Genomic DNA, 17593 nt, shown 5'->3' with positions numbered 1-17593 from the left:
CTCTGAGTTCTCAGATTTAGAGCCGCCTGGGGACGGGGGACGAGGGACTGAATCCACCTAGGCAAGTGTGATTTGGGGGACACAAAACCCATACTTCTCTTTTAAAGCAGTGCTATGGCTGCAGTAAAGATATGCTACATTATTAAACAAGGACCCTTTAAACATCATACTACATTTTCAGTCACACTGAAGACCCAATCATGTGCAAAATTTAAACAAAACGTAAAAAAGGATTTTTGCTTGTACCTGATTTAGGAGAACACTAGACCATTTATTCACTAAGTGAGCATTCTTTGGCTAAATGAAAAGTCTCTACCCATTTCCAGTAAGAACCCCTCCGTATGAGTTAGTCTCAGTTCACACTACTGCCACCTGAAAGTCGCGCGACTTGCAATGCGACTTTGCCAGGCAACTTGAGTACTACATCGAAACAACGTTCAGGGAATGCCTGAGTAATCTTTCTGTAATGTCAGATACAAATCACATCAATATAGATGAGGATCTGACTTGGAGGAGACTTCTATTAAAGTCTATGGGCACAAGTTGGATAGAAATCGCCTTGAAGTAGTACAGGAACCTTTTCTAAAGTTGGAGCGACTTCAGTAGTGCTGATTAGGACAGCTCTCATTGACTAACATGGGATTTCACATGTCATGCGACTTGGGGTCTCACAAGTTGGATCCCAAGTCGCGACAGTGTGAACCGAGCCTTAGCAGATACACCAGTGAATAGGACATTTACCAAACATTTACTGTATCTTTCTGGTGCAGTAAATGTTTTGGGAAAGCCACATTTACTGATTAATAAATATGCTTTAAAGCACTGGTATATTCACAAGATATACACTAACGATATTTATTTATGTATGATGTTGTTGCATTTTCAGATACAACTGCAATAGTTCCAACTACTTCAGGAGCACCCACAACAACTGCAGTCCCAACCACTACAGAGGCAAAAACTACCAACTCAGTTCCAACTACTACAGCAGAATCAACCGCAGCTCCAACTATTACAGCAGCCCTAACAACTACAGCTGCACCAACTACCACTGTAGTCCCAAAAACTACTTCAGCTCCCACTACTACTGTAGCCCCAACTACTACAACAGCTCCCACTACTACTGCAGCCTCAACTACTACTGCAGCCCCAACAACTACAGAAGCTCCCACTACTACTGCAGCCCCAACTACGACTGCAGCACCAATAACTACTGCAGCCCCAACAACTACTGCAGCCCCAACAACTACTGCAGCCCCACCTACAACTGCAACCCCAACCACTACTGCAGCCCCAACCACTACAGAAGCTCCCACTACTACTGCAGCCCCAACTACGACTGCAGCACCAATAACTACTGCAGCCCCAACAACTACTGCAGCCCCACCTACAACTGCAACCCCAACCACTACTGCAGCCCCAACCACTACAGAAGCTCCCACTACTACTGCAGCCCCAACTACGACTGCAGCACCAATAACTACTGCAGCCCCAACAACTACTGCAGCCCCACCTACAACTGCAACCCCAACCACTACTGCAGCCCCAACCACTACAGAAGCTCCCACTACTACTGCAGCCCCAACTACTACTGCAGCCAAAACAACTACTGCAGCCCCAACCACTACTGCAGCTCCCACTACTACTGCAGCCCCAACTACTACTGCAGCCCCAACAACTACTGAAGCCCCAACCACTACTGCAGCTTCCACTACTACTGCAGCCCCAACTACTACTGCAGCCCCAACCACTACAGCAGCTCCCACTACTACTGAAGCCCCAACTACTACTGCAGCCCCAACAACTACTGCAACCCCAACCACTACTGCTGCTCCCACTACTACTGCAACCCCAACCACTACAGCAGTCCCAACGACTACTGCAGCTCCAACCACTACTGCAGCTCCAACTACTACTGCAGCCCCAACTACTACTGCAGCACCAACAACTACAGCAGCTCTAACAACTACTGCAGCCCCAACAACTACTGCAGCCCCAACTACTACAGCAGCTCCCACTACTACTGTAGCCCCAACTACCACAACAGCTCCCACTACTACTGCAGCCCTAACTACTACTGCAGCCCCAACAACTACAGCAGCTCCCACTACTACTGCAGCCACAACTACGACTGCAGCCCCACCTACTACTGCAACCCCAACCACTACTGCAGCCCCAACCACTACAGAAGCTCCCACTACTACTGCAGCCCCAACTACTACTGCAGCCCCAACAACTACAGCAGCTCCCACTACTACTGCAGCCCCAACTACGACTGCAGCCCCACCTACTACTGCAACCCCAACCACTACTGCAGCCCCAACCACTACAGAAGCTCCCACTACTACTGCAGCCCCAACTACTACTGCAGCCCCAACAACTACTGCAGCCCCAACCACTACTGCAGCTCCCACTACTACTGCAGCCCCAACTACTACTGCAGCCCCAACAACTACTGCAGCCCCAACCACTACTGCTGCTCCCACTACTACTGCAACCCCAACCACTACAGCAGTCCCAACAACTACTGCAGCTCCAACTATTACTGCAGCTCCAACAACTACTGCAGCTCCAACCACTACTGCAGCTCCAACTACTACTGCAGTCCCAACAACTACTGCTGCCCCAACCACTACAGCAGCTCCCACTACTACTGCAGCCCCAACAACTACTGCAGCCCCAACTACTACAGCAGCTCCCACTACTACTGCAGCCCCAACTACTACTGCAGCCCCAACCACTACAGCAGCTCCCACTACTACTGCAGCCCCAACTACCACTGCAGCCCCAACAACTACTGCAGCCCAAACCACTACTGCAGCCCTAACTACTACTGCTGCTCCCACTACTACTGCAGCCCCAACTACTACAGCAGCACCAACTACTACAGCAGCTCTAACAACTACAGCTGCACCAACTAGCACTCCAATCCCAACAACTACAGGAGCTCCAACTACAACTGGGGCTCCAACAACTACAGCTGCACCAACTACCACTGTAGTCCCAACAACTACTGTAGCCCCAACTACTACTGCAGCCCCAACCACTACTGCAGCTCCCACTACTACTACAGCCCTAACTACTACAGCAGCAACAACTACCACCGCAGCTCCAACAACAGCTGCACCAACAACCACTGCAGTCCCAACAACCACAGCAGCTGAAACTACAACTGCAGCTCCAACTACTACAGTAGAACCCACTACTACTGCAATCCCAACTTCTACAGCAGCACCAACTACTGCAACAGTCATAGCGACTACAGCAGCACTAACTACCACTGCAGTACTAAGTACTACAGCAGAATCAACTATCACAGCAGCTCCAACAACTACAGCTGCACCAACTGCCACTCCAGTCCCAACAACTACAGCAACTCCAACTACAACTGGGGCTGCAACTACTACAATAGCACCCACTAGTACTGCAATCCCAACAACTACAGCTGCAACTACAACTGGGGTTCCAACTACTACAATAGCACCCACTACTACTGCAGTCGCAACTACTACAGCAGCACCAACTACCACAATAGCCCCAACAACTACAGCTGCACAAACTACCACTGCAGTCCCAACTACGGCAGCTCCAACTACAACTGGGGCTCCAACTACTACAGTAGAACCGACTACTACTGCAGTCCCAACAACTACATCAACGCTAATTACCACAGTTACCCTAACAACTACAGCAGCACCAACTACCACTGCAATCCCAACAACAACACCTGGGGCTCCAACTACCACAATAGCACCCACTACTACTGCAGTCCCAACTACTACAGCAGCATCAACTACCAATGAAGTCCTAACAACTATAGCAGAACCAACTACAACTGTGGCTTCAACATCTACAGCAACACCAACTACCACTGCAATCCCAGCAACTACAGCAACTACAACTACGGCTCCAACATCAATAGCAACACAAACTACCACTGCAGTTCCAACACCTACAGAAGAGCCAACCACAACTGCAGCTTCAGCATCCACAGCAGTACCAACTACTTCTGCAGTCCAAACAACTACAGCAGCACCAACTACCACTGCAGTCCCAACAAATACAGCAGCTCCAACTCCAACTGGGGCTCCAACTACTATAGTAGCAACCGCTAGTACTGCAGTCCTAACAACTACAGCAGCAACATCCACCACTGCGGTTCCAGCAACCACAGAATCACCATCTACAACAGGGGCTCTAACAGCTACAGCAGTACCAACTACCACTACAATCCCAACAAATACATCACCTACTACCACAGCAGCCCTAAGTACTACAGCAGCAACATCCACCACTGCAGCCCCAGCAACTACATCAGCTCCAACTACCACTGCAGTCCAAACAACTACAACTGCAGCTCCAACTACTACTGGAGAACCAACAACTACATCATCAACAACAACTACAGCAGCCCCAACTAGCACAATAGCATCAACAACTACAGCAGCTCCAACTCCAACTGGGGCTCCAACTACTATAGTAGCAACCGCTAGTACTGCAGTCCTAACAACTACAGCAGCAACATCCACCACTGCAGTTCCAGCAACCACAGAATCTCCATCTACAACAGGGGCTGTAATAGTTACAGCAGTACCAACTACCACTACAATCCCAACAAATACAGCATCACCTCCTACCACAGCAGCCCTAAGTACTACAGCAGCAACATCCACCACTGCAGCCCCAGCAACTACATCAGCTTCAACTACCAGTGCAGTCCAAACAACTACAACTGCAGCTCCAACTACTACTGGAGAACCAACAACTACATCATCAACAACAACTACAGCAGCCCCAACTAGCACAATAGCATCAACAACTACAGCAGCTCCAACTGGGGCTCCAACTACTATAGTAGCAACCTCTAGTACTGCAGCCCTAACAACTACAGTAGCAACATCCACCACTGCAGTTCCAGCAACCACAGAATCTCCATCTACAACAGGGGCTCTAATAGTTGCAGCAGTACCAACTACCACTACAATCCCAACAAATACAGCATCACCTACTACCACAGCAGCCCTAAGTACTACAGCAGCAACATCCACCACTGCAGCCCCAGCAACTACATCAGCTTCAACTACCAGTGCAGTCCAAACAACTACAACTGCAGCTCCAACTACTACTGGAGAACCAACAACTACATCATCAACAACAACTACAGCAGCCCCAACTAGCACAATAGCATCAACAACTACAGCAGCTCCAACTGGGGCTCCAACTACTATAGTAGCAACCTCTAGTACTGCAGCCCTAACAACTACAGTAGCAACATCCACCACTGCAGTTCCAGCAACCACAGAATCTCCATCTACAACAGGGGCTTTAACATCTACAGCAGTACCAATTACCACTACAACCCCAACAAATACAGCATCACCTACTACCACAGCAGCCCTAAGTACTACAGCAGCAACATCCACCACTGCAGCCCCAGCAACTACAACAGCTCCAACTACCACTGCAGTCCAAACAACTACAGCAGCCCCAACTAGCACAATAGCATCAACCAGTACAACAGCCCCAACCACAAAAGCATCAACCGCTACAACAATCCAAACTCCCACAACAGCCCAAATTAATACAGCAATCCCAAATACTTCTGGATCCCTAACTACTACAGCTGCTCCAACAACTACAGGAGTCCCTTTTGTAGTACCACCAAGCACAGCAGTCTCAACTACAGCATCCACGTCAGTGTCCTCGAATACAGCTGCAGGCACAGGTACTAATATATAACCATCTCTTACATCAGAATGTACATTTATTACACCTCAGATTGCTACTGCACCAAGCACATAGCTAGGCACACAGGTAACCCTTAGATCATCCTAGGTGTTTAACCCCTTCCTAGCCTGTGTCATTAGTACAGTATCAGTGCATATTTTTAGCACTAATCACAGTATTAGTGTCACTAGATCTCACAACGTGTAAAAATGTCTGCCGCAATATCGCAGTCACCTTTATCACCACCATTACTGGTATAAAAAAAAATTCCAGTATATGTCCAATTGTTTGTAGACGCTATATCTTTTGCACAAACTAATCAATATACGCTTACTGGGATTTTTTTCATCAAAACATTTGTAGCTTCATCGCTCACTTTCATGACTTCTACACCAACTGCCACTTTTGTTGCTCATGTCTAATTTGCAGAATGCATCTATCCTACTGCCACTTCTGATGAACACCCAACTTTTAATACACCCTCAACTTCTGGTGTACCGGGTACTTCTAGCATACCTCACTACATCTGTGCCTATGGAATCTGCTACTTCCAACTTTTTTTCTGCGTTAAGCAGTTCTAATACCTCCCATACTTCTGCAGAATTGATCATTTTCAGTGCTTTTCCACTTCTGCTTCATCTACAGTGAAGGAAATAAGTATTTGATCCCCTGATGATTTTGAATGTTTGCCCACTCACAAACAAATGATCAGTCTAAAAATCGAATGGTAGGTGTATTGTAACACTGAGACAGAATAGCAAAAAATTCAAAAGAAATGCATGTCTAACAAATTATGCACTGATTTGCATGTTCATTAGGATTTCAATCCTTGTCGCATAGTGTGTTACCAATTGTTTTCTTGGTGACTGCAGTCCCAGCTGCCTGGAGATCATTGGCAAGATTCTCACGTATATTTCTGGGATGATTCCGTACTGTTCTCATGATCATTGACACTGTTGTCTCCTTCTCACCAAGCTGCTTGGCGATAGTTTGGTAGCCCAGTCCAGCCTTGTGTAGGTCTACAATCTTGTCCCTGACATCCTTGGACAGCTCTTTGGTCTTTGCCATGGTGGAGAGTTTGGAATCTGATTGTTTGATTGCTCCTGTGGACAGGTGTCTTTTGTTACCTGTGTAACAAAATGAGATTAGCAGCACTCCTTTTAAGAGACTTTTTCTAATCTCAGCATGTTACCTGTATGAAAGACACCTGGTAGCCAGACATTCTGCTGAATGATAGGGGATCAAGTACTTATTTCCCTTATGAACATGCAAATCAGTGCATCATTTGTTAGACATGCATTTCTTTTGAATTTGTTGTTGCTATTCTGTCTCTCAGTGTTACAATACACCTACCATTTGATTTTTAGACTGATCATTTCTTTGTGAGTTGGCAAACATTCAAAATCAGCAGGGGATCAAATACTTATTTCCTTCACTGTACTATTTCCAGCGCTTTTATCATTTCTGCAGCTCTCAGCACTACTGAAGACTCTGCCACACTGGACTCTACTGTGTTTCCACTTATTCTGCATCCTATACCAGTGTTTCTCAACCTTTTTTCAGTCAAGGCACCCTTTAAAATTATGGACACTTCTGAGGCACCCTTTAAAATTATGGACACTCCTGAGGCACCCTTTAAAATTATGGACACTTCTGAGGCACCCTTTAAAATTATGGACAGTCCTGAGGCACCCTTTAAAATTATGAACAGTCTTGAGGCACTCTATTCTAAAATGTCAAAAACTATTTTAATAGTTTTATATAATGCAACAACATCCACACACGTAGAACACCCAACGTTAGAGGTGATTTATTCTTCCAAAGAAAATGCACTTTTGCACACTGGTACTGACTTATATTCCAGTGTTTCTCTTCTCCATCAGTTTTTCTCCATCACTGAGCTAATGTGACCCCAGCACTGATGGAGAGGGGCAGGGGAGGGTCAAACAAGCATGCTGTGCAAAATGAAAAAATGACAGTGAGTGCACAGGGAGGGATTAAGTAAGAACAGCCGATAGCACAAAAAGGACAACCCTCTATATCCCTAATAACAGTAAATCAGAAAAAAGTGCAACACTAAAAAGATATCATAGAACAACAAAAAATGGAGGAAAACGACTCTCTATGCTTTCGCGTTACACAAAATGAGAATAAATGAGTGACTAAAGTGAACAAACAGCAATGGATAATGCAATAGGTGAAGCGTTCTATGGCGGCGCTGTAGTGAAGTAAAAAAACATTAATCTGCAAAAATGTAATGTGGCGCTGAGATTGCAGCTTAATGGTGACAAATACCATGACTGTAGTGATGCAAATCAATGAATGAAACAAGATGAAGCAAATCTGAAACAAATTAAAAAACCAATCATCAATAGTGTAAATAAAGTCCAAACCCGCACTAAACTCGCACAGAACCCTTTTTTTTTCAAAATGGATCAAAATAGCACCAAATAGATGTGGGATACCTTCACTGAAAACAAGGTGTTATCTGATGACATGCAAATCTATGCTATTCAGATTGGATCAAATCCCCATAGAATTCACATCAGTGTTAAAGGGACTGAATCCAAACAGTAGTGTTATAGCACCATCTTGTGAGCACTTCATCAAAATGATCTATCTATCTATCTATCTATCTATCTATCTATCTATCTATCTATCTATCTATCTATCTTTCCTAATTTTATCTATCTATTTATCTATCTATCTATCTATCTATCTATCTATCTATCTATCTATCTATCTATCTATCTGTCTGTCTATCTATCTTGGCCGTCAACTGCTAACTGCTACTTGTAAACATCATAGTTGCTTGATTGTCATGCTAATTCAATAACTCCAGTTCAGAGTAAGGCTCCATGCACACTGGCACTCTCCTAAACGCTCCTCTAGCATGAGAAAAGCAGCTGAAAAAAACGCCTGCATCACATTTTTGTCAATGTGTTCAGGAGCATTTATGCACTTCAAGTGCTTGGACATTTCTTTGGCCAGTATATAAATTTATTCTGAACATTAAAATGAAGAAACATCCAAGCACTAAAGGCATCCTGTGTTAACACATGTTTATACACTTTTTTTTGCTGCATTTACACCCTTTTTGCTGTGTTTGGGTTTTTTTTGGCATTTTGTATGCCAAAACTCTTCTCATCTGAATGCAAAAGTAAAAGTTTATTTTACTGCCTCTAAACTCTCCTGCTTCTAAGCTCCTCTAAAAAACTATAGGCTAACACGGAGGTACATTTATAGGCAGAAAAAAAAATGCAAAATGCCTCTAACAGAAGCATTTTGTATGCCCACTCTGCATGGAGCCTTACTGTTTAAGGGGCATGTGGGGTCCTACCACTGGAGATACAGCTTTTTGCATAGAGCTGCAGCACTCTCAGGTTAAAAAAGTACAAAACACTATTTTGCTTTTTATTTAGCCTGTCTTTATTATACAGTAAAAAAATAAAGGTAAAATTGAACCGTACCCAAAAATTACCGGTTCTGTCTAAAAGAATGCATTACCTTCAAAAGAAAATCAGGATTAGTGGCTTAATAAATTCTCTCGTACAGGTTTCCTATAGGTTTTGGTTTTCCAACTCAAGTTCTTCATGAATTATTTAACCTAAACTACAGTACCTCAACAATCCTTAAGCAATACTTAGACCTATTTAGATACACAGAATATAACTGGATACTAATATTTATAGGTAAAGTTAATCCAGGGAATATCCAGAAGGATTTTTTTTCCCTGCAGGAGCAAATTGGATCATGCTTTGCTAGATTTTGTTTTGTCTTCCTCTAGATCAACTGTGGGTATAGGATTATAACTTTTTTATGGTTGAACTAGATGGACTTTTGTCTTTTTTCAGCCAGACTAACTATGTAACCTACTGTGTGTAATAGTATTTATACTCCCCAGTGATTTATGATTCAGTATGCATTTCATGGGGCACAGTGGATCCTCAGTGTATCAGCAGTGGGCACAGAACTCTCACTGAGATGTCACCTCATTGATTCAGGTCTGCACTGGTTTTTGCATGAACTGCATATGTTACGCTGCTAATACAGAGAGAAGTGAAAATTGAAAGAGCCTGAATGGTAATCAAAAATTACAAGCAAAACCAGGCATATTACAAGATAGCGAGGTGAAATCAGAGACTGACAGGCTGGAGGTCAAGGCAGGCTACGGGCAATATAAATCAGTAGACAAGCAGGTCAAGGCAGGCGGTGGGCAGAAACAATACTCATGGGTGGCCCAAGTCATAACCAAAATCAATATGAAGCTGTAAGGCAAACTGCCACAGTGCTGTAATAAAGAAAATGTAATACCTTTGATATGTGATTATTCTTACATGTTACATGTACTCTGATATGTTTGCTCATTCTACATATGCTCAAGAAAAGTCAGTTCGTAACTCACTATCCAACATTAAAACAGGTGCCCTTTTTGACCATACTTCTCCTATAAATCACAGGAGTGCACTTAGTTGTGCACTCCTGTGAGCGACCCATTTTCAGGCAACAGTGGGCTAAAGTCTGCTGTCAGCTGACATCACAGAGCAGGTGCAGGCTCTTCAAGGATCCCGACCATATTGCCAGGATCCACTCATATGACTGACCAACAGCTTGCTCAGCCTCTAAGAGTGCCACTGAGAGCTTGAGTCAACCCCTCCCACCCCCTGCACAGCCCGACGCTCCAGTGAGCACTGGAGGGGCAGAGCAGAGAGCCAGAGACTAACAGTCTCTGGCTCTTTGCAGACTGAAGACTGATAACCGAGCGATCAGCAGTGTTTTATTGCTCAGTTCTTGGTCTTGGAGGTGGTGGGGGACAAATGCAGCATCAGATCAATATTGCATTCACCTAGGCGAGTATAATTGTTTGTTTTTAATCCCAAACTTCTCGTTTAAAAGATAACATGGCTCAGATACTAGAGTTTTAATAAAAAAAATGCAAAAACCTCTGTTTTCATGGTAGCCATTTAAGTAAGAGGTTTACTCAGTAGTCGGTGTTAGAACATTAGTTCATACTGTCTCTTTGAGGACGCAACTCAAAAGATACAGTATATAATAGTAAAAGCTGAATACATCACCGTTCACTATCATCGTCTGTGTTTTGAAATGGGGAGATAAAGTCTGCTGGCTAAATTATAAGATCCATATACTATCTCACATCAAACACTAGGTAGGCAAACAGGAGTTCATATAGAAAATGTCACATTCTCTAGCATAGCATAATATGTCACATTCTCTAGCATAATAATTGTTTTTATTCTTCTGATTACTCGATATGCATAGGCTTTTAAAAGGAGTGAATTGAAGATTAAATGAAGGATCTTTAATGGTGGTTAGTGCACCTGAGAAAAGATTGTCATATATTCATAATCACACAAATAGTCCTGAAATGTCTTTTTCATTTAACCACATGCCGCCCAGCCACTGTAGAAACACGGCGGCAGGGCGGTACGGCTGGGCAAAACCACGTTTTTAAAACGTGTGTTTTCAAAACTGGTAGGGGGCGCGCACGAGGCGCGCCACTGCCTTACCTGTCCCGTCGATCACGGCCGCGGATGTCAGTCGCCGGGTCCCAGCCAGTCATTACCGGCTGTGTCCCGCCGATTAGCGGCAATCACTGACAGAGAGCAGGGCTGCAGTAGCTTTGCTTTCTGTCAGTTCCCTGACAGCTCCTGACATGCTGAGCGGAGAGAAGAATTTATCTCTCCCGATCAGCACATCGCCAGTGCAGTACACACCCCCGCCCCCTAGTAAAACACTCCCCTCACACAGTTAACCCTTTCAGTAAATAAAAAAGTTAACCCCTTCCTCCCCAGTGCCATTAGTACAGTGTCAGTGTTTTTTTTTTTTGCACTTATCACTGTATTGATGTCACTGGGGATGTCAGTGACCACAAGTCAGTTCCCCCCAGTGTCAGAATGTCCGCCGCAGTCCCGCCATAAGTCGCTGATCGCCGCCATAAGTCACTGATAGCCGCCATTATTAGTATAAAAAAATTTAAAAATCCCAGTATCTTTCCCGCCATTTGTAAACGCTATAACTTTCACATAAACCAATTAATTTACACATATTGTTTTTTTTTTAGCAAAGACACGTCGCAGAATGCTTTTTGGCCAAAATTTATGATGAAATTTGTTTTTTACATTTTTTTTACTGGACATGTTTTATAGCAAAAAGTCAAAAATATTGTTTTTTTTCCTCAAAATTGTCAGCATTTTTTTTTATAGCGCAAAAAATAAAAACGCACAGGCAATCAAATACCACCGAAAGAAAGCTCAATTTGTGGGAAAAAAGGACATAAATTTAATTTATGTACCATATTGCATGACCGCGCAATTGTCCGTTAAACTGTATAGCAAAAAAATGGCATAAATTGCAGTATCTATACCATAGTTTGTAGACGCTGTAACTTTCACACAAAGAAATCAATATACACTTATTGGGATTTTTTTTTACCAAAAACATGTAGCAGAATACATTTTGGCCTAAATTTATAACTAACTTTGAGTTTACTATATATTTTTTATAGCTGAAAGTAAAAAATATTGTTTTTCTTCAAAATTTTTAGTCTTTTTTTGTTTATAGCGTGAAAAATAAAAAGCGCACAGGTGATCAAATACCACCGAAAGAAAGCTCTATTTATGTGAAAAAAAGGACGCAAATATCGGTTGGGTGCAGCATTGCATGACCGCGTAATTATCAATTGAATTAGTGCAGCGCCGAGTAGCAAAAAGAGGCCTGGTCATTAAGGGGGTAAATCCTCAGGAGGGCAAGTGGTTAAACCAGCGTTTATTGGGGATGAGCTCAGGCATGTTCGGATCTTAGTCCAAGCCACCCTAAGTGATCCAGCCAGGAAGCTGTCATTTATACTTTGTCCTTCACAAGCCATGGAGACATTTCACATCCTGCAGAAATACAAGGGGTATATATATGGTACTGGGGGGGTGGATTATGATTGACCCAGAAGAGTGACAGCTTCCTGGCAGGATCACTTAGGTGGGTTCACACTAGGATCCAAACATGCTGGAGCTCACCCTTAATGTATATAAGGTACAAGAGGAAACTTATTCTTGCACTGGAACACTTTACTGAACTGTGATGTTACCAAGAAGTTCTTAAAACCCCTCACACCTTTTCTACAGCATAGCTAGATAATTCCAAGCCGTCATCAGTTTACATAATGAGTTGGATTGCACCAAAATGAATTCTGTTTATGTTTCATTTGCAGGAGCTGGTGGTGGAGGACTTCCATACTACAGCAGATTTTTCATTGCTTTAGGTAGCGCTGGAGGGGCAATTCTAGTTGTATTGGGTATATTTGGGGTAAGTTGCAACCTAATTTTGCATTCATTATTTAATGGCATATGTATCTGTGTAGAGTGTGTTAATGCCATCCCTTCTTTCCCTCTGTCTCTTTCTGTATGGTTCTGATTGACACTTCAATGTGGGGCAGATTGTCTGAATGGAAATACTGCAACTGCTGCTGTAATGTCTTTTTAGTAAACCTGTAATTCTCTGGAAATTATTATTATGAAAGACTAGACAACTGATGTATCAGGACAAGCAACTGATGTATCTGGATAGTCTAAATTTCTTAATTCCTGAAGTGCATTATTCTGTGACAAACTAATAGATTTGCTTAGAAATAGTTAAAAAATTAAAAAACAAAATAAATCATTGATTCTTCTGATTCGATACTCATGGCCAGCCTTGAGACCCTACACTTTCCATTATTAGTGTCGCATTAAGGTGCAAGATCTGCAACACTTTAGTGATTGTATTACTAGGAGAACATTAATATTATTGAATGTATAGGCTTTGAGATGGCATGTGCCTGGATGTGACCTTGTTCGCTAGATTATAAAATAATTCCTAGATAGTATGGAAATAATAGTATTTTGATTCACAGGAATGTTTCTGAAAATTAGGTTGTCTAGAGGAAATACATGTACTTTATAATGTTATATAAGTTTTAACAAAATATAAATGTTAATAGTTGTCCTTTTTTTCAGGTTCTGGCATTGCTAAACTCTTTAGGATTTCTTAGCTTTGGAGCTGCTGCTGCACCTGTTGCTGTGGCTGCACCTGTTGCCGTGATCCCCAGCACCGTGGGAGCTACTACAAGTGTTCTACCTGCTGCTCATATGCCTGTCTCAAGCTATCCATTATACCATCCTCATAACGTAACATACAATATCCCACGGGTTAATGTAGTACCACGGGAAATACCACTTCAACCAATAAGACATGCAGCAATTCAGCCACCACGGCAGCCACTGCATCATCCAACTCATGAACCACTGCATCGCCCACCACATCACCCAGCGCATCATACACCACGTCAACCAACACATCAACCACCACGTCATCCACCGCATCAACCAACAAATCAACCACCACGTCATCCACCGCATCAACCAACAAATCAACCACCACGTCATCCACCGCGTCAACCAACAAATCAACCACCACGTCATCCACCGCATCAACCAACAAATCAACCACCACATCATCCACCGCATCAACCACCACATAATTACCCAACTCACCCTACAACTTCCAACCACCCAGGAAGAGGAAACTATCTATTATAAGCTTCAACGTGGGTTTCAAAGGCTATTTTGGATCATTTTTGGTTTTAATGATTGGTAAAAAATGAACTATGGTCTACTTTTCCAATCAACAACCAACCCAAGCAGTGTTACTCACATCTGGTGCCAAGGAGCCAATCATTTTTTCTTTCATCTGAACTGATTAAATTGCTGGTTAGCCCAAGGGTCATCTTGGTGCTTCCCTTGACAGAATTGTTCTCTGTGAAAATATAACCTAATTACTTTTCTTTTAAAATATCAAACCAATGAGCTTGTTAATAGTCTTGGACTGTAGAACAGCACATCAGATGTACACTATTTTTTGATGTTTTTGTATCTGTTTTGGTCAGATTGGGCAAGGGCTAGAACCTTGCCCAATTATTATTGCTGTCCTTGTCCCCATTGAATAAGCTTATCTTCATTTCCTGTCCCAATGACAAGTTTTTGAAAATGAAATGATGTTACACTCAAATCACAGTTATTGAGCAGAGCTGGACACCAACATTCAGAGACTACTCTGCCAGTGTGCTCTAATGATTCATTCTATTTTGACCTACACCACACCTCGAACTGACTTGCCAATGCTTAAAACTGCCTTTTAAAACAGTTGTGTGTTTATTAAAATGTCTTTAAATCTACATTTAAATAGTACCTTTGAATCTTGTAGTTACTTATACAGCATAATCTAGACTGGCAGAGAAAAAGACAGCACTCTAAGCCAATCAGACTTTCCTTCTCTGCACATAAAGCAGGCTGATAGAATGGGAATGCAGAGTGTTGACCATATCTGTATGCTGCCCTTTCACTCTCCATTCACATGCTGGGGTAGTCCTTGATTAAGCTGTATTGTTTTATCTGTAGCAGAACAAATTGAGGTCATATACTGGCAGTGTTGCCGACAAGGATGTCACAATTAGAAAATCTGGCTGAACAATTACAATGTTTTGGCAGGAAAGATAGTTCAAACTTACATGATGTTGACTGTAAGGTTTGCTGGGCCTTATTTAAAATGTTATCTTCCATTCCTCCTTTAATACGCTCTAAAATGTACTTTGGAATCCAGCAGTGCTGGCCTCTGCTTATGTGACCATCTACACAAAGTATTCACAATTGTGGAATAATGTTGATGTTCTGTGTAATTTTTTTTCAATTGTGTTTTTTACCAAAATGAAACAACTTGTATTATTTTTTTTCACTAGAAGTGAAACATCTATTTATTTACATTACTGCATAGTAGATACGATTTGTAGCTTATTATGTTATACTTAAAAAATAAAGAATAGAGAAAATGATAAATGGGTGAAATCAATGTGTAACATAATAGAATCAAACATAACATTAAAGCTGAATAAATGCTTGGCTTTAAAAGATAGTTGCATGAGATAACACTGTATGTTCGTAAGTAATAATAAAAGAATACATTTTGGGCAGGGCTGCTACTGAAAATACCAAAAACTTTTCTTCTACCACCTTCATAAGGAATTCCACAGTTGATGTCTTTGGGAGCAAACTGCTAATACCCAATGACCTAAAACATACATTTCTGAGCTTACTTTGCCTCTTTAAATAGAATTTAGTGTTTCAAATCACTTTAAATAGTTTTCTTGGGCCAAGCTGGCCCAAACAAACTATGAGGTGCGTCCAAGTCAAACCAGGACTTTTGAGTTTATATAATAAAATAAAAACAATTGAGTACTGTCCGTGATACTTTTTTTATTTGCACTAACATACAATTCTGAGGACAAGCTTTCGGGGAGTGTCCCCTTCTTCAAGGTCCAAGCAGTATAATAAAATAACAAATTTCAAGGAGTGGAAAATGCATTTAATTTTCAACATACTCCCCTGCTACATTTATACACTTATTCCAGCGTTTAACTAATGCCTGGAAAGCTGCAGCATAGAATGATTTATCAGTACACCTGAACCATCCTAGCACAGCCTGCTTCACTTTGTCATTGTTGTGTTCACTGATCCCACAGAGAGATTTGTCTCTTGTGCAATTTGACAGCAGATTATTCGTTGATTATCCAGAATCAGGCGTTCCACTGAATGTTCACAGTGGAACCACCACAGCCTGGATCGTTTGAGAACCACCACGGCCTGGATCGTCACTGATGGACTTACAGCCGTCTTTAAAACGTTTACACCATTCAAATGTTTTACTGCTGCTGAGCGTCTCATCATCGTAATGTGCTTGAAGTCTTCTGTAGATAATCGCAGGTTTTACAGCTTCATTTACAAGAAACTTCCATCACCACACGCTGTTCCGTGCACTCACTAACACTGTTGTCTGCCATCTTGGACTGGCCCTCGACATGTGCGCCACCTTCACCATCAGTAATAGAACACACTTGCCACTTGCTGCTGCTTATAGTACCACCACGCTAGCATCCCTTTTTAAACCTGTTAAATTAAAAGTCCCAGTTTGACTTGAATGCCCCTCATATTTCCACTATTAAATGATGCAGCCGCTGTGTGTGCTGTAAAGCACTGCAGTAACATACAGTAGCTACATGCTAGATATAGTAGTAGCTACATGCAGTAAGCGGCATTGTCTTTTGGCAGCAATATAGGTAGCTTCCCATCTGCTGACAAAATTAAAGAGAGTAGAGCTGAGTGCTTCTCCACCATTCATGGGAAGACTTGTATTTTTATCAGTGAATACACAACTTCCTCTTATTGGTTAAGATGAAAATTGTGACATCAGCTGCCCGCCTTTCCACCTCAGCCAACCAGAGGAAGTCATTTACTTGATAAAAATACAAGGCTTCTCCTGAATGGTGGAGAAGCATTAAGCCCCAATTCTATTGTTTGTGTGTGTGTGTGGGGGTCCATTATTAACATCTATATCGGACCTTAATCTATGAGAACTGTCTGGCATAGCTGAAGGAAGTCCCCAGTCATTTGTCTACATATAAAGTGGCTGAAGCTGTCTTTTGTCAATAACTCAAGCTGTGTTTTTTTCTTTGTAAATTTGAGTTTTGCTGTGTGGGTTGTATACATAGTATAGGTAGATTAAGGGCATTGCCTAGGTGTGGTATTTAAAGGAATTTCGAATTTTTAATGTTGACATTAAAGCAATATTAAAATTGTTGCTCCCTGCCAAACAGAATTTTTTAAAAAAAGTTGTTTTGCTTTTCTACACGTCCTCCGGGGAAAGTGCCCCCCCCCCCCCATGCCATTTGTTTGACAATCTCTTGCCTATTAGCCTTGCCATTTTAAAATTTTGTTTTCACTGACTTCAGTGGGGTTTGGATTTGGCACACATATTTTAGTTA

General features: G+C 42.3%; 1 protein-coding gene across 1 annotated transcript in view; it reads left to right on the top strand.

Moving 5' to 3' along the window:
• The window catches only part of LOC149460337 (uncharacterized), a 58199-nt gene extending 42588 nt beyond the window's left edge, over positions 1-15611 (top strand). The window contains exons 8-10 of the mRNA XM_089679912.1: positions 887-5725; positions 12953-13047; positions 13737-15611. Coding sequence (XP_089536038.1) covers positions 887-5725; positions 12953-13047; positions 13737-14318 — 5516 coding nt within the window. The 3' untranslated portion in view covers positions 14319-15611. The remainder of the gene's footprint in view (positions 1-886; positions 5726-12952; positions 13048-13736) is intronic.
• The last annotated feature ends 1982 nt before the right edge of the window (positions 15612-17593 follow it).

Source organism: Staurois parvus, unplaced genomic scaffold (assembly GCF_062004578.1).
Source record: "Staurois parvus isolate SC_StPar_1 unplaced genomic scaffold, SC_StPar_1.0 ptg000232l, whole genome shotgun sequence".
NCBI classification, from domain to species: Eukaryota; Metazoa; Chordata; class Amphibia; order Anura; family Ranidae; genus Staurois; species Staurois parvus.
Note: the sequence above shows the minus strand (reverse complement) of the source record. Positions and strands in the feature narration are given on the sequence as shown.